At 36.4% G+C, this 18,273-nt stretch overlaps 3 protein-coding genes across 6 annotated transcripts in view; all 3 read left to right on the forward strand.

Annotated features, from left to right (window-relative positions):
* LOC127847752 (uncharacterized) overlaps positions 1-7,971 on the forward strand; it is a 52,813-nt gene extending 44,842 nt beyond the window's left edge. For both annotated transcript variants that reach the window (XM_052379879.1, XM_052379878.1), the window contains exon 7: positions 7,822-7,971. In XM_052379879.1, coding sequence (XP_052235839.1) covers positions 7,822-7,839 — 18 coding nt within the window. In that variant the 3' untranslated portion in view covers positions 7,840-7,971. The remainder of the gene's footprint in view (positions 1-7,821) is intronic.
* Positions 1-18,273, forward strand: part of LOC127847757 (gastrula zinc finger protein XlCGF8.2DB-like) — a 111,588-nt gene that overhangs the window by 76,227 nt on the left and 17,088 nt on the right. The window contains exon 3 of one of the 3 annotated variants that reach the window (XR_008034155.1): positions 13,709-15,465. The exons of 1 other annotated variant lie outside the window; for it this stretch is intronic. The gene's annotated coding sequence lies outside the window, so the exon portion shown is untranslated. Of the gene's footprint in view, positions 1-13,708; positions 15,466-18,273 lie in introns of those variants that run through there. One more of the 3 variants, XR_008034154.1, reaches the window with a different exon arrangement.
* LOC127847746 (uncharacterized) lies at positions 3,037-6,822 on the forward strand. The gene is made up of 3 exons (XM_052379866.1): positions 3,037-3,484; positions 4,042-5,060; positions 5,586-6,822. The coding sequence occupies exons 1-3, from the start codon at positions 3,150-3,152 to the stop codon at positions 5,936-5,938; spliced, it is 1,707 nt and encodes a 568-aa protein (XP_052235826.1). The 5' UTR covers positions 3,037-3,149; the 3' UTR covers positions 5,939-6,822.

Raw genomic sequence — 18,273 nt, forward strand, 5'->3', positions numbered from 1 at the left:
AAGCGGTTCCCGCCGGATCGCCGAAGCTCCGCAGCCGCTCGTGGTCGCGGTCGGCGCTGCTAGGATATGGCGGTTTCGGGTGTTCTGAGCGTCCGCCATAATTATGCCACAAAGGAGTCGCAAGGTTAACGTTTGCGTAGCGGCCTTTGTGTGAGAAGCTGTTCCGGTAAACTGAATGTGTAGGATGTGGCTGCAGGTGGGCGGCGACGGGGTGGTGGTGGAGCGTTGGATATACGCCATTGAAGTGAAATCTAGCGGGTGGTTCGTAGCCAGTACCAGGCGGCGACATCCTGTGGGTCAACGGTCGGAAAATGGCTGTGGGTGTTTCCGGTACGCCGACCCTGTTCGAATGGCCGCTTACGAAAGAGAATTCAGTTGCGATGTTTACGTGAGAGTTGTGTTGGTTTGATTGCCGGTACTCCGATCTTGTCCGGTCGGGGTACTCTCCGTACGGATACGGGGACCGTTTATCGTGTGCCGTCCGGGAGCTGTCATATCCTTCCCTCCGGAACTGGATGCTGCAAGGCGCCCTCTCGTGCTGCACGGCTGTCAGATGAATGGTATCGACTGGATTATGTAACGCATGTCTATTTCTGTCTTCCAGTGTAAGTGGTGTATCGTCGGGATGAAATGTCGTCTGCTGAATGTCCAACCTCGAAACCGCTTGATCACGCTGTGTTAAGGGATGAAATGTCGTCTGTTGACCTCCTAAACCCGTTTTCCCTCGACGTTACGTGAACGCGCCAAAACCAGACAAGATTTGATGGGAGGGCACCTCTCCGCCCCCTTTAAAATAAGGGGGCAGTTCTCCGGGGGGCACTTCTCGCGGGAGGGGGGGGGGGCTAAAACACAAAAAACAACAAGTAATCAAAAAAGTAAAAGCATTATTTTACCACTAAACAATAGAAACATGCTCTTTTATTTTCTGTCCTTAGCGACAGGAGTTACAGGATTTGATTATTTTTATGCCCCCGAATGGAATGATCGGGGGTATATTGTTTTGGGCCTGTCTGTCTGTCATTGTATGTGTGTGTCTGTGTGACTGTCCCAAAACTTTAACCTTGGTTTAACCTGTTGCAATATTGAAGATAGCAACTTGATATTTGGCATGCATGTGTATCTTATAGAGCTGCACATTTATAGTGGTGAAAGGTCAAGGTCATCCTTTAAGGTCAAAGGTCTTTTTTTTCTGAAATAGCTGCTGTGCGGCGTCAAAGCGGGACAGTAGGGAGCATTGTGTTTCACAAACACAGCTCTTGTTTCTTAATTAAGTTATACTTTATATATATATTCTTGGAAAACCCATTTTATATTAAAAATGCATGCATTATGCCACCAACTGCATTTCATCTGCAAAAGACAAAAATTAAAGTAAAATACAACATTTTTCTTCCATAATGATTGTACTTTGATGTACTGCAATTTCATGATAATGTTTGCTATTGTTAAACAATATTTGCTTCATGTAAACGAGTTAAATGAATGTTTGAAACAGACAATGGTAAATAATTTAATAACTGCATCAATATGTATTAGTATATTTGAAACTGGATCTTTAACATGATGAACATGTCTGTCATAATTGTGTCATATGATCCTCATTGAGTTGTTATACCGATTTACTTTTGTTTTCAACTGTGTCATATTTTTATGATCGCCAATGTTTACTCAGTAGTAAATTAAAATCTCACTATAAAAATTGTTGAAAACATAGTTTTTCCAGAGCTTTCCGCTTACTTCATTATATAAAACTGTATATGGCACCCTCTGACCTAAGGAGATACCCAAACAGTTTTCATGTAAGTGGTCACGTTGACAAACATGTTGATGTCAGTATTGGGCTTATCATATACTAGGTAGATATGTTGAAAAATGTTTCAATGTAAACATAAGTCCAATCATATAGCCTGCAACATGGTATTCTCGGGGTACTTAAGGAATTATCATTCGCGTGGTGTAATCACCGTATTAATATATTGGATGAATTCTTGAATAGACAATCATATTTGACTTAACTTCATTTAACCCATTTATGCCTAGTGTCTAGAAAAAAAGGCCTTGGCTAACAGTGCAGACTCAGATGAGACGCCGCATCATGCGGCGTCTCATCTGGGTCTGCACTGTTTGCTTGAAGGAATTTCTGTAAGAAATATTAAAAATATAGAAATAAATATACTAGACATCCCTAATTCTGGAAATAAATTGATCCAATTTAGAAGAATGGGAGAGTCCACTAGGCATAAATGGGTTAACAATTACTTTTTGATGACAAAAAGCCATTTATTAAAACTGTAGTCACAACAAGAACAACACCACTGTTTGTTAATCTTATTTATTATTTTGTAGGCTTATTTGTGAGAAAAACGTTTGATAGCGCTAAAATTAAATCAATCATGAATAAACAAAGATCTGACATACCATCAAAAGCAATGATCAATTAAGTTTATATTATTTTAAATAATTTGATTTTTAGACACAAAAAGAAATAAATGTCACTGTTATTTTCATGCACTGTCCAATTTTTCATTAAAATATGTATTTAAGTAGATTTGAGCTTCAAATTATGTTTTCAATCCTTTTAAGACAATTAATTACTAAGAAACAATTGATATTGGCAGCAAGAGATGTTTTCTTGCAGATTTAACAAGTAGGTCGCAAACGTTTGTTTGTTAACAAAAGTCAGGGGTCATAAACCATATACAGCGAGAATAGCCGACCAGAGAGAATACCGGGTTTGAGTGTAAGTGGTAACTCAAAACATGTCTAGTCATTTTGTAAACTGATTTTATGCAAACGTTTGTCTTATCAAATATTTATTTTATGAACAGTTGCATTTTGTTATGTTATGTCTTAGTTGTTTTACAAAAAGTGCTTGACCTTGAAAATGCTTAAAAGTGCTTAAATTTTTAGTGCAAATTTCAGTACGATCCTGACCGACTTTGATGTTGTATGATAACATGCAACTCATATGATTTGATAATGTGTCTAATACTGTTACTGTCACGTGAGGTCAAGTACTGATAGCTCAAATGTTTATCTGTAAACGGTACAGACCAAAGTATTATATTAGTTGATTTAAGCCACCAGCGGGAGAGGTGTACTTTAATGAGTATAGATTTCTAAAGAATATTTATAATAAAGTGAACAAGATGGCTTCGTTTTCTCTGTCAACTGTGGGTAAAGGCTCTGATTCATTTACAGACTTTTGTTGTTCACCGTGTCTAGAGCACAAAATTGACCAATGGGCCGAGTTTTACTGTGAAAACTGTCTAAAATTTTATTGTGAAAAATGCATAAACCTGCATGGTCAGTTGTTTGGAAAACATGTGACATATGGAAGGGGAGAGACAAGTAAGTGGCCAGTGTGCAAGGAAGTGGAGGATTTCATTCAGAAATGTGACCTTCATGAAGACAAACGGCTAGAGATGTTTTGTAATGACCACAGTCAGCTGTGCTGCACTAATTGTGCTTTTGTCAATCACAGGTAATTTAGACATGTATTTGCTTTCCAATATATTTGTTTTCATAAATAGACCTTTCAATCTATCATTATTCTGATCAATATTGGAAAAAGATTTTTTTAGTTTGATTAATTTGAATAAAATTACAATTGTGGCGTATATTAATTATGTGTTTATTTAAATTAGAAATTGTTGTTTAACCCTTTCCCACTAAGAAGAAAAATGAAAATTGATATTTGCAAACAGCATAAAACCAGAACAGCCTGCAAGTAACTCGCTGTCTGTTCAGGTTTTATGCTGTTTGCTGCTCATCAGTATCTAAGCCTTTAAAACTTGAATCTAGTTAAAAAAGGTCTTTAATTAAATGTACCCCGATAACTTTCTAAGCGACTGCAAATGCGTGAAAATAAGTATTTAAGTGATTAAGTATAAAAATGAATAAATTCCATAGCTACGACTATTTTACCTGAAAAGAGCATTTTGAAAATAGTAAAAACATGATAAATCATAGTTTGGACATATTTTTATTTCATGGTCATTCACACCACATACACATATTTATGTATTGTTTTCCTTTCAGACAATGTGCTAAAGTAGCGCTTATATCTGAGTCAGTACAAGGACCTCTGCCAGACTTGCAACAACTATCAAGAAATATTCAAACTGTTCTTGAAGATCTGGAGAAACTTCAGAATTATTGGGATACCAATATGCAGTCTTTGCAGGTTTCATACAGCAAACAATTAAATGAAATACGGGACACACGCCAAAAAATAAATACAATTTTAGACAACATTGAACAAAATACCATAAAAGAGCTAGAAGATAAGATGACAAGTCTGAAAGCTTCGATCAAGACTAATGTGGACAATTGCAGTAAGCTTCAAAATGAACTGAAACGACTCAGTGACACAATTCATGACATTGTTGATAAGGGCAAAGCAGAACTCTCGTTTATTGCAAGTAAGAAATGTGTGGAAAAAATTAATCAGTCTGAAACTTATTTGACAGATAACTTAGTTCAGGTAGAAAGATCACTGACATTCCAAGCTGACAGTGAAGTTCAACAGCAATTGTCTAAATTGTTAGGTCTGGGCAGGATTGTGGTATGTACTCAGGCTCTGCCTCTGCATGGTGACCCAAACAAGGTATTCACTGTGCAAGGAAAGTCAGCGTATGATGTGAGCATAGCAAGTGATGTAAACAAGAGATTCAATATAAGTGGCATCTGTTGTCTCTCAAATGATCAGATCCTAATCGCAGAAACTGATAATAAAAGAGTTAAGCTACTAGTTCATCAATACCAGGTGGTGGGACATTGTGATTTAAAGGCTTGTCCAATGGACATGTGTCCAATCACCTCAAGTGAAGTAGCTGTTGTTGTGAATGAATGCAATAAGACACATGAGGTTCAGTTTGTCTCAGTGAATGATGGGCAGCTGGTTAAGGGCAGGAAGTTACAGTTTCAACATGAATGTAAGGGTATTGCTCACAATCTGCAAGACCTGTATATCACTTCTGGTACTGCACTTTACAAGTATTCAATGAGTGGAGACCTGCTTAATAAGCTGTATGAGGATACATCAGCTATGCTCACAGGTAATATAATGGTGGATATATATGGGTATATTTTGAAATAATTATAAGGAATTGTCAAATGTAATAATGCTGTTTACATATTCGCTTAAAAGTCAAAGTGTTTATTTACTTTTGCAATTGCAGATAGTTATGTTTTCAAATAATAGACATTATACTTCCACCATAAGTAAATGAAACCTACTCAACAATAATGTCCTTCCTTTGACAAGTGTTGTCTTGACTTATTTTCTACTGTTTAGGAGTTTGTATTGCTTTTTAAGATCTTAAATAATTCCATAACAGTATTTATGTCAGCAAGCACTGATTATGTCAGTGAGTACATTAACTTACTTAGAAAATGTTATTGATGAGTACCGAGTTGGGTTTTAGCATAAAATGAGCATTAATTCATAAATGTTTCATTGTAAGGAAAATCATACTCTTTTAATTAAAATAACTAGCTGGTGTGAATAAGATGTAACCGTGTCTTAATTAACATAATGATCCTGTAAAAACATTCTATATTGATTCTACTCTCTTTTGCAGTAACTAAGTGTGCAGTGAGTCCGTCAGGTGACAAGATATTAGTCACCAACTGTTCCCACAGCAAGGTTCTCACCCTGGACAGAGATGGCACAGTTCTCCACACCTTTACCGACCCAGACCTGAAATATCCAGCAGGTATACATATGACTGCCCTGGGACAGGTGCTGGTCTGTGGAGCAATTTCCAACACTGTCCTACAGCTTGATGGTGAAGGCAAGAAGAAGCTGGCAACTCTTGTTACCAGGAGTGATAGAATTAATTTGCCAGTGTCAGTCTCCTACAACAGGAACACAGCATCCATCATTGTGGGTCAAACAATGAGTACAAACATTCTTGTGATTAAAGTAAAATAGTTTTGTTTCACAAGATTCAGTACAATATTTTAGATACATGTACTTTTCACATGAAGCTTGCCAACACCAAACTCAGATTAAGTGTTATGTTTCATCTCATGATTCACCTGGGTGATTTATTTTGATGCTTAGTAATTTCAGATCATTATAAGGTTTTATTGCTGTATTCTCTCTGAATGATTTAATGTGTCTTGTTCTGAGAAAACTGGGTATAATGCATGTGCGTAAAGTGTCGTCCCAGATTAGCCTGTGCAGTCAGCACAGGCTAATCAGGGATGACAATTTCTGCTTAAACTAGATTTTCGGTAAAAAGGGACTTCCTTTAAACGGAAAATACCATTTAAGCGGAAAGTGTCGTCCCTGTGCCGACTGCACAGGCTAATCTGGGACGACACTTTACGCACTTGCATTTTGATCAGTTTTCACAGAACAAGACACATTATGTTTTATTGCTGTATTCTCTTTGAATGATTTAATGTGTAGCCACAAAATATGAAAGCATACTATCATTTGTGTCTCAGAATCAATTGCATTGCTCTCATGCATATGTTTCGTTTGAATTGTATATAATCTGCGTATTGTTGTTAACTTAATCTATATCTTGGAAATGTCGATTATATGTATATACATGCTTTACTTGTTGTCATTTGTGATTCTCTACAATTGTTTTGTGTGATTATTATGTATAGTAAAATGAACTGTAGTGTGCAATTTAGAAGAGTTATTACTTTTTCATTTAATTCATTAACTATTATGATGTGTTCTGTTTAAAGAAATATTGAATTTCCTATAGTAACAATTAATATTTTGTACAGATTTCTTCTATCAACGGTTGTAGACTTTATTTTTGTTTATGACAATTATACATGTATTTAAGTATTTTAATTATGTTTTTTTTTCTTTTGCTTTTCCCAATGTTTTGCGAAATAAAGCACTATTCATGATCACATTAACCTTGTTGTTTTCTACGGGTGGCGTTGATCGAATACCAAAATCAGGAAACCGAATTTTAAAGGCCTTTGATAACAGTTTGGATCCAGATTAGACGCCACAGAACGTGGCGTCTCATCAGGATCCAATCTGTTTGCTATTCTGATAGTATTCTTTGAAAAAAAAATCTAAGAAAATGCTAATTTTAGAAATTCAGCAGACGTCATTTTAGCAGACGACAAATTCCCAGCATGCAAAGGGTTAAGCACACGCATTAAACCCTGTTTTTCGAGAGTGAGGCTCATATCTTCACACTTGTGACCTTGGTGATCATATTTCACAAGGCAGCCACCAGTGTTACATCTGCAAGGAAATGCCAAACGCAATTAATTAAAATATCTTTGCTATACTATGTATAGATACGGAACTTATTGATATCTTCACACTTGTGATCTTGGTGATTATATTTTCTGGGGCAGCCACCAGTGTTACATCTATAAGGAAATACCAAACACAATCAAACAAAATATCCTCGCTATACTTTATAAAGATACGGAATTTATTGATATCTTCACACTTGTGATCTTGGTGATCATATTTCCTGGGGCAGCCACCAGTGTTACATCTATAAGGAAGTACCAAACACAATTAAACAAAATATCCTCGCTATACTTTATAAAGATACGGAACTTATTGATACCTTCACACTTGTGATCTTGGTGATCATATTTCCTGGGGCAGCCACCAGTGTTACATCTGCAAGGAAATGCAAACACAAACAAAATATCTTTGCTACACTATGTAAAGAGACGGTACTTCTTGATACCTGTGACCTTCTGATTGTATGTCACATTGCAGCCTTGTATTTCATAGTGCAGCCTTGTATTTCATAGTGCAGCCTTGTATTTCACAGTGCAGCATTGTTTTTCACAGTGTAGCCTTGTATTTCACAGCGCAGCCACCAGTGTTAAATCTGTCAAGCCGAGTTCACGCAGATCACAGAGCTGTATCCGACACCGTGTTACCCACAATGAGGCCGCAAGCTCCCATGTTCAAATGTAACACGTGCAATTTGACCTTCAGAGAGCCGCTTGACCTTGAGAAACATCAGCAGCTGCATCTCGACCGCAGGTAGTTTAAACTTATATCTTTTAGCTCAATTGCATTGAAAGCTGAATTCTTATGGAAACACTATAGTCCATTTCCTGGGTAGAACTAGTACTTAATGTGAGATAACACTTTACGCATCAAGCCCAGTTTTCCCACAACGCGGCTCAAATATATAGCTTCAATTTGATTCATTATTGTTTCAACTGCTGCCTTTATTTCCTTTTTATGCCCCTGGTAGGGTAGCATATAGCAGTTGAACTGTCTGTCAGTCCGTCAAGTCAGTCTGTCCGTCAGTCTGAAAACTTTAACATTGCCAATAACTTTTGCAATATTGAAGATAGCAACTTGATATTTGGCATGCATGTGTATCTCATGGAGCTGCAAATTTTGAGTGGTAAAAGGTCATGGTCATCCTTCAAGGTCAAAAGTCAAAGGTCAAATATATGGCTTCAAAGCGGCGCAGTAGGGGGCATTGTGTTTCTGATAAACACATCTCTTGTTTTCTATACCCCTGGTAGGGTGGACAATAGCAGTTGAACTATCTGTCAGTCCGTCAGTCAGTCTGTCCCTCCGTCCGAAAATATCTAGCTTCAATTTGATTCATTATTGTTTCAACTGCTGCCTTTATTTCCTTTTTATGCCCCTGGTAGGGTAGCATATAGCAGTTGAACTGTCTGTCAGTCCGTCAAGTCAGTCTGTCTGCCGTCCGAAAACTTTAACATTGCCCATAACTTTTGCAATATGGAAGATAGCAACTTGATATTTGGCATGCATGTGTATCTCATGGAGCTGTACATTTTGAGTGGTGAAAGGTCAAGGTCACCCTTCAAGGTCAAAGGTCAAATATATGGCTTCAAAGTGGCGCAGTAGGCGGCATTGTGTTTCTGATAAACACATCTCTTGTTAGCTATGCCCGTGGTAGGGTGGAATATAGCAGTTGAACTGTCTGTCAGTCCGTCAAGTCAGTCTGTCCGTCCGTCCGAAAAACTTTAACATTGCCCATAACTTTTGCAATATTAAAGATAGCAACTTGATATTTGGCATGCATGTGTATCTCACGGAGCTGTACATTTTGAGTGGTGAAAGGTCAAGGTCATCCTTCAGGGTCAAATATGTGGCTTCAAAGTGGCATAGTTGGTGGCATTGTGTTTCTGACAAACACATCTCTTGTTTTAATCCTGTGATACCATCTTTCAAATAACCTGGTGCAGGCTTCTGTGCATAAATAAAGTAAATCCTGATTATTGAATTCCTTTCAAGGAGAATGTCTGATTGTTGTTTATAGACAGATAAATAATTCTATATATAAACTATTCTCTAGATAAAGAAAATTCACATTTGTGTTTGATCAATAATAGTGAGCCTTGTTCTGGGAAAAGGGGGTTTAATTCACTGCATAAAGTTTCATCCCAGATTAGCCTGTGCAGTCTTTAACTGGATTTTTGTCAAGAAGAGTAATTCTTTAAACAAAACAATACAAGTTTAAATTGTTATCCCTGATTAACCTTTGCAGACTGCACAGGCTAATCTGGAACGACACTACGCACATGCAATAAACCCCCTTTTCACAGAACGTGGTTCATATTATTCTAAAATTCAACCTCCAGGGTATACAAATGCTGTATCTGCCAAGACACGTTTTCTGACCTCTACAATTTCCGGTGTCATCTGAGAATACACGACAAGATTGCCACCTACACCTGTGACATGTGTCCCTTTATGGTAAGGCTATTTAAACACTAAATATGTTCAAAAGGTGTGGATAGACTTTTTAGGCTTTGAATGGATAAAAAATATTAGAGTAATGTTAAATCAATAATGTTGATTTAGTTGTACTTTTTATGCCCCCCTTCGAAGAAGAGAGGAATAAATTGTTTTGCTGGATGTTTGTCGGTAGACCAGTTCGTTTCTGATCAATAATTCGTCAACCAATTGACCTATTGGCTTGATACTTCAAATGTGTATTGACCTTGAAAAGTTGATGACCCTTATCGAAATTGGGGTCACTGGGTCAAAAGGTCAAGGTCACTATCACATTAAGTGTGAAAACCATTACAGATCAATAACTCATCAACTAACTGACTAATTGGCTTGATATTTCACATGTGCATTGGCCTTTGACAGTAGATGACGCCTATCGAAATTTGGGTCACTAGGTCAAAGGTCAAATTCACCGTTACAATAAGTGTGAAAATCATTTCCAATCAATAACTGATCAACTAATTGACCGATTGGCTTGATACCTAGCATGTGCATTGGCCTTGGACAGTAGATGACCCCTATTGACATTGGGGTCACTAGTTCAACGCCCTGTTTGTGGGTCATGTGTCTCCGACCGCAGAACTCCTGTTTAGATTTCAAATTGTCATGAAAATGCACATTATTTTTATTTAAGTGAGGTGAATTCTCTCTGAAGGCTTGTTCTGACAAAAATTTTTTTTTATGTTCCCCACCACTATAGTGGGGGACATATTGTTTTTGCCCTGTCTGTTGGTTGGAGCTGCACATGTTGAGTAGTGAAAGGTCAAGGTTATTCTTCATGGTCAAAGGTCAAAAAAATAATTAGATAATTAAAAATCAAAGCGGCGCAGAAGGGGACATAGTGTTTCTTACAAACACATTTCTTGTTGTTGTTTTTTAATATTTCATCAATATTATTATATCATAGTTACTAGATAAATATAAGCATAATAAGTGGGGACATGTTGTTGTTTTAGTATGTGTTTATACGAAGGTGAAATGTTATTGATATCCCCTTGTAAACTCACAATTGGAAATATGCATGTGCTTGAAGTGTTGTCTCAGATTAGCCTGTGCAGTCTACACTGACTAATCAGGGACAATACTTGCCGCTTTAATGGAATTTTACGTTTAAAGGAAGTCTTTTCTTGGCAAAAACTGAGTTAAATCGAAAGTAAAGTGTTGACTCGGACAAGCCTGTGCACATAGTCTGCACAGGCTTATCAGGGATGCCACTTTTTGCTGTTATGGAGGTTTTTGTTGTAAGGAAGTCTATTCTAAATGAAAATCCAATCTAGGCATAAAGTGTTGTCCATGTGTGATAAGTCTGCGCAGACTGCAGAGGCTAGTCTGGGACAACACTACACACATGGCTTAAGCCCAGTGTTATCCAAAGCGAAGCTAAAATATATCTGCGTTTGTGTAGGTGTTTGGAGAGAGGAAGCAGTATATCAGCCACCTAGAGGACCATGAGCTTGCCAAGGACTCGTACATACCTGGACACACCCTACGTCTCCCATGCTTTGTTTGCAAGAAGGATTTCCCTGACAGGTATTGGTAGTAGGAATTCTTTAAACTAAACCCTTTCCCACTCAGGAGCAAAGTGAAAACAGCTAAATACATCCAGCATAAAACCAGAACAGCCTGCAAGTAGCCTGTTCAGGTTTTATGCTGTTTGCTGCTGAACAGTATCTTAGGGTTAACAAAAAACTTTAAAATCTGAATCTATTACCAAAGGTTTTGATTGATGCCCCCCTTTGAAGAAGAGGGGGTATATTGTATTGGTGGATGTCGGTTGGTCGGTAGACCAGTTCGTTTCCAATCAATGACTCTTCAACAAATTTGCCAATTGGCTTGATACTTAAAATGTGCATAGGCCTTTGACAGTAGATGACACCTAGTTATAATACTTTAATATTCTCAACCCATTTACTATAACGATGATTGAACAGAATTGCTTTATTCTATGTCAACTAAAAACTGTTTTAAGTGGTTAAGTCACACACTAATATGATAAAATTTTCTCTATTGGTCAGCTTTGTTGCATACAATCCTGTATTATTTTTTTTTTGGCTGTAGGGGGGGGTGCGACATTTGTCTCTGACTGCGGAACTCTTGTTTAATTATTAATTAACGGGGCTAAATACATGTGCTTTAAGTGTCATCCCAGATTAGCCTGTGCAGTTCGCACAGCTTATCATGGACAACACTTTCTGCTTGTATGTGGGTTTTTTGTTTAAAGGACGTTGCTTCTTAGGAGAAATACAGTTAAGGTGGAAAGTGTTGTCCCTGATAAGTCTGTGTGGGCTTCACAGGCTAATATGGGTCAGCACTTTACGCACAAACATTTTGCACCATTTTACCAAAGTGATGCTGTTTTTTTAAACTTTAAACTACTGGTTAACATCGCTTTGTTTAGTTTGCTTAGCAACGAGGAGGTTCCGGGAATGGTCCTCACTGTGGAAGCTTTCTTAAGATCTCCCTCGTAGGGTTGCCAAGTACTGGTTCTACCCAGGAAACATACTCGAGAACATCTAAATAACCCGTTGGCTGTCAATTTTAATAATGCTAAAATTAATAGGTTTAAACTAATGTAAAGTGATTATATTATGTTCCATGAAAGATTGTTAAGTCATTCAAGCATACCATATTTGAATATCTGTTTGAAAACACTTGTTTGAATGGACTACAGCATTGTAAGGCAGTTTTTACTGATCTCAAAGTGTCTTTTAGTATTTTGGTTGGCAGATTGTGCATTCCATCAGAACAATACTGCTGAACAATTAATGTTTGTTTTGTAAATGAGTCGTGCTTTGGAAAATGGGGCTTAATGCGAAATCAAGGAAAACTCGTGTTGGACAAAAATAACTTTACGGAAAAAATCTTATGATTTGGCCTCTATTCTTTATTGCAGGGTTTCACTCCGCTTTATGGCAAAGCCTTCGTTGAGTTGGCAGTTACTTTATATGCTCCCCTTCGAAAAAGAGGGGGTATATTGCTTTGCTCATGTCGGTCGGTCCGTCCACCAGGTGGTTTCCGGATAACTCAAGAACGCTTGCGGTAAGGATCATGAAACTTCATAGGTACATTGATCATGACTCGCAGATGACCCCAATTGATTTTGAGGTCACTAGGTCAAAGGTCACAGGTGAATGTCACAGTTACTTGAAATAGGCATTTTAAGGATTTAGCATGGTTCAAACAAGGGAAACAACTACCGTTTATGCATGTCCTTTTTATTACAGCATTTGCCTCCCTTTAATTCATTTAAAATTTCATTTTACAGCAGAAATTCCAAATCTGACCTGTAAATGAGCCCCATATTTACCGCCAGTGCTAGGTTACCTTTTCCCATTTGATCATTCTTAAGTATTGGTATTCACTATTGTAATGCTGCTGCTACTGCTACTTCTACTACTACTTCTACTACTACTGCTACTGCTACTTCTACTACTACTACTACTACTACTATTACTACTACTACTACCACTACTACTACTACTACTACTACTAATACTACTACTACTACTTCTACTACTACTACTACTACTACTCCTCCTCCTCCTCCTCCTCCTCCTCCTCATCCTCATCCACCACCACCACCACCACCACCACCGTTCACAGTGACAAAAAACGTATTCACACAATGGCTGCTACTACAACTTAAAGCCCATATAGGGGGCCATGCATGTTTTACAAACAGCCCTTGTTATTAATGATTTGTTGTTATCTCAAATATTAGACTAGTCAATCCACGAAATCAGTGAAAATTAATGTCTCGCATTAAAGATGATTTTGTAGTCAATTTTATGGTTTTGGCCTATGACAAAGAAGAGCCAGAACCATAAAAAGTTTGTATAAAACTATTTTATTGTGCATAATTATTGTAGCATTATGGATTCTGCGGCTGACTATGCCTCTGTAATTAATCCACATTTACCACAGTGTATACTTGTTTTGTACAATACAATTTACCTTCCTATTGCGCAGAGCTTCGCTGCGCAAACACTAGAACTACTACCACTCAGAGAAATGCTTCAAGTGCGCGCTGTGCGGGAAAGCCTTCGTCGAGCGGGCAAAGTTACAGCGCCACCAAATAACTCATACAGGCAAGAAAGAGTTCCAGTGTACGTACTGCGATAAGTCATTCGGGCTGAAGCACAATCTCCTGGCGCATATGAACATTCACACAAAGTACAAGCCTTGGGAATGCAGTATCTGTAGGCGGAAGTTTGGACAGAAAGTTTGCCTGAACCGGCATTTGAAAGTGCACGAGGGGTTCTCGGTGGAATATTTGTAAACTGGTTGAGGCAAAAGCGAGTTATATTGATTACTTAATACAGTGAAAATAATTCATAAATGGCATTGGGACATGATCCTTTTAAACGGACCCTGTTATTGTAAAGAAAACTGTCAATAGAAGTTAAGTGAATAGGGATTTAAGATTTATGCCTAGACTGGGTTTTTGATTAGAAGGGACTTCCTTTAAACAAATAATACCATTAAAGCGGAGTGTTGTCCCTAGTTAGCCTGTGCAGACTGCAGAGGCTACCCTTGGAAAACACTGACCCAAATGCATGAAGCCCTTCTACTACTACTACTACTACTACTACTACTACTACTACTACTACTACTACTACTACTACTACTACTACTACTACTCTTCCTCCTCCTCCTCCTCCGCCTCCTCATCCACCACCACCACCACCAATACTTAATACAGTGAAAATAATTCATAAATGGCATTGGGACATGATCCTTTTAAACGGACCCTGTTATTGTAAAGAAAACTGCTAATAGAAGTTAAGTGAATTGGGATTTAAGATTTATGCCTAGACTGGGTTTTTTATTAGAAGGGACTTCCTTTAAACAAATAATACCATTAAAGCGGAATGTTGTCCCTAGTTAGCCTGTGCAGACTGCAGAGGCTACCCTTGGAAAACACTGACCCAAATGCATGAAGCCCCATTTTCCCAGAATTGGCTTCACATTCATGATTACTTAAACCAAAGTCTGATTTTTTCCATTGTAGTTTTTCTTGAGGAAACAGGTTCTGTTCAGATGGACATTGTCCAAAAGCCTTTAACTTTATTAACAATTGATATCACAAATTGCAGATTTTGTTTCTTAGTGTTGATGACGACTGAAAGATTGTAATGTTATGAAATATTTTTCCCATTTGAGATCACATATTATAGAATATACTTTTCTTGATTGATAATTTTTTCCCAAATCCTCAAATGCATAAAAATACAGACCTAATTGTCAATCTTGAATGACTTATTTGCCAATTTATAATTAACATCATTTAAATATCAAATAGTACAATTTATCATTCATAACTGCCTTTTTGAAATTTCTCAAATACTAAGATATTGCATGCAATATTCCTCATTGATTGGTAGGGGACTTGTTTCCCATGGAGTAATTTAATATTAATTTAAAGTTAGCCTGATATTTGTTGTAGGCTTTAAAGCCCATAAACACTCAAAATCAACGAATATTTCGTACACTATTTTGAAAAATAAAGTTGACGCATAACAAATCAATGTTTCTTATAGCAATAGCCAGAATTTCAACGCAAGATGTGGTCTTATTTTTGTATGTCACAATATACCGGATTTCATGTGAATTTCTGACTACGAAATATTTTGCGAAATATTTGTTGATTTTGCGTATTTATGTTACTTCGAACCATGCAATTGTTCTTGGGCCTAGCTAAAGATATTTTATCATGACAGTTTCACCTCACCTTAGTCTGAAATGATGACGACATGAAAAGAAAGTTTGAAATTGTGTTTATATAATGTAAAAAATCATGTTTATATTATTAACATCAAACAAATTAGGTAGAAGCACTTTGATTTTAGAGCCAATGTTAAGGTTTTAGCAGAACGCGGACGTCAGACGACATGACGAACTGGCTATGACACTACCTCGGGTTTTCTCCTGAAAACGCCAAGCTAAAAACACTTAGCAACGCTATGGGGCTTCACGTTTGTGCATAAAGTGTTGTCCCAGATTAGCCTTAGCAGTCCGCTTATAAGGAATATTTTATTTAAAGGAAGTCTTTCTTAAACGAACATCCAGTCTAGGCAGCAGCCTGTGCGCATTGGACATACTAATCTGCGACGACGCTTTTCAAATAAGCATAAAGCTCCATTTTCTCAATGCGTGACTCAAATATAATTACAGTCATCATAAAAATACGATTGACAGACATAAATTCTAAAGAGACACGTTCACTAATGGACAACTTTCTCATAATTTTGTCATATACTTCAAAAATAAAATTTTATCAAAGAAAAAAAAAGTACTAAATTTACTACTATTATATATTATAAATACTGTTTTACATAAGTAATCATCTAAAATAAGTGACTTATTAGCAGAGCATGTGTTCATGCACTCTTATATGCAAGTTCAAACATTTTTCTATTTCATTAATGAGATTCTGCTGTTAACCCTTTAATAAAATTTCTTTAAAAAAATCTGTCTAGTATATTTTTATGAATTGTTGAAATCTGAAATAGAGTAAGCAGCTAACAAAATATGTCAGTTAACAATTATTGGTAAAACTATTACATAAACATACAAATATCAACATATAACTAGCAATTTTCTATTTCTTTTAAACATGGATTTGATCCAAAACATATATTCAGAATTTATATAGAATTCCATATTTTCTTATAGTTATAACATATTATAGCATATTGTTCCTGGAAACATATGACATATTATAGTATTCATATGAATGGAAATATAATAAATTATTACATTTTAAATTAGTGTTCTCATGATTGAATTATTTAAATATATATTTTACATTTAAAACATCTACACACATTTCAGCAGTATAGAAAAAACACAAAAACAACACCTTGTCGATTCTGAAAAAAAATTAAGCCACTTAGCAGCAAAGATGTAACAATCAGGATTATTATATACAATACAAATTTGACAAAATAACGAATTTAGCAGTGTTCACAAGCATGGTTTAACTATAGCCATGTAAGGAAAAATGCCCCGCCCCTGCCTGCCGAGTTTTTCAACCAAATGTAAACATTTTTAAACTTGGCACCCTGCCTGCCGTGTTTTTCAACCAAATGGAAAATTTTTGAACTTGTCAAAGATATCATTGGGATAAATCGTCTGACAAATTTTCATGAAGATCGGAAATAAATGTGGCCTCTGGAGTGTTCACAAGGCAATGTTGATGACGCACGACGGACAAAAGGCGATCACAAAAGCTCACCATGAGCACATTGTGCTCAGGTGAGCTTCAAATGAAGTTTTTATGTATGTATCTGTAAGTATGCTGATAATTTAAAGTAGATGAAAGGTTTAGGAAAGCAACAATTCCAGTCAGGTTTCAATGATTTAATGCACCTCAAAATATATTTTAACTCAGAATCATCAATTGCAATTTGTATACAGAAACACACGTTTTGCAATAAGTGAGAAAATGGGCAGGCAAAGCTTGTCTAAACTATCAAAAACTAAGCATATTGTAAGGTAAACATGATCAGCATTAAATTCAATACATTTAAATACATTAAATATTTTTCCATCTTTAACAACATCATTAACAACAGCAACAACAACAATTAGCCGGGACCCTGATTTGTTAAGCACTTCACAGTTTAATTCATTAAACGTCTGTGTGCAGTAAATAGCTAAGGTTTTTTTTGTTAATTACCATTTTGAAAATGGGGTTCGATAGCTTTGTTTTTTTAAGTCAACGTTATCATGATATGTACTAAATTCTCATTCTACCAAATATTTTGAAAACTACTTTTTATCAAATATTTTGAGGACTACTTTTTATCAAATATTTAGAAGACTTCTTTTTATCCAATATTTTGAAGACTTCTTTTTATCAAATATTTTGAGGACTTCTTTTTATCAAATATTTTGAAGACTACTTTTTATCAAATATTTGGAGAAATCCTTTTTATCAAATATTTTGAGGACTTCTTTTTATCAAATATTTTGAGGAATACTTTTTACCAAATATTTTATCAAAACTTCTTTTTACTGAATATTTTGAATTATATTATTAGTAGCCAACTTGATAAAATTGTGAAATTTTGAGTTGGGAACTTCTCAAAATAGGGATAATTTGAGTCAAAAACTTCTCAAAATTGTGAAAAACGACCATTCTCTCTGAGAAGGGAAACAAGGCCTCAATATGGGTTTGATTTGTAACTCATGATATATATTATATAATATTTTAGAATTAGTCTTGGATATTTAAACATTTTCAACACTTTTTTGGCCCTAGAATAAAATATCTGGCTACACTTGCTTTGGACATGTTTAATATGTAGTCTTTTTGCATGAAAACTGGATGGTTTTACGGGTATTTCCCAAAGCGATGTAAAAACTGTCTATGATTACAGTACAATTTATAATATTCTTCAAACACAAACATGTATATAGGAGTCGTGTTGTGAGAAAACTGGGCTTAATGCATGTGCGTAAAGTCTCGTCCCAAGACTGCACAGGCTATTCAGGGATGACACTTTCCGCCTAAATTGAATTTTTGCTTT

This window comes from Dreissena polymorpha, chromosome 10 (genome assembly GCF_020536995.1).
Source record: "Dreissena polymorpha isolate Duluth1 chromosome 10, UMN_Dpol_1.0, whole genome shotgun sequence".
NCBI classification, from domain to species: domain Eukaryota; kingdom Metazoa; phylum Mollusca; class Bivalvia; order Myida; family Dreissenidae; genus Dreissena; species Dreissena polymorpha.

Bases quoted from the DNA above. Each gene is read 5' to 3' on its own strand.
- LOC127847746 (XM_052379866.1), top strand. From the start codon at position 3,150: ATGGCTTCGTTTTCTCTGTCAACTGTGGGTAAAGGCTCTGATTCATTT. The intron at 3,485-4,041 runs GTAATTTAGACA...TTTTCCTTTCAG, and splicing joins TGTGCTTTTGTCAATCACAG to ACAATGTGCTAAAGTAGCGC. The intron at 5,061-5,585 runs GTAATATAATGG...TCTCTTTTGCAG, and splicing joins TACATCAGCTATGCTCACAG to TAACTAAGTGTGCAGTGAGT.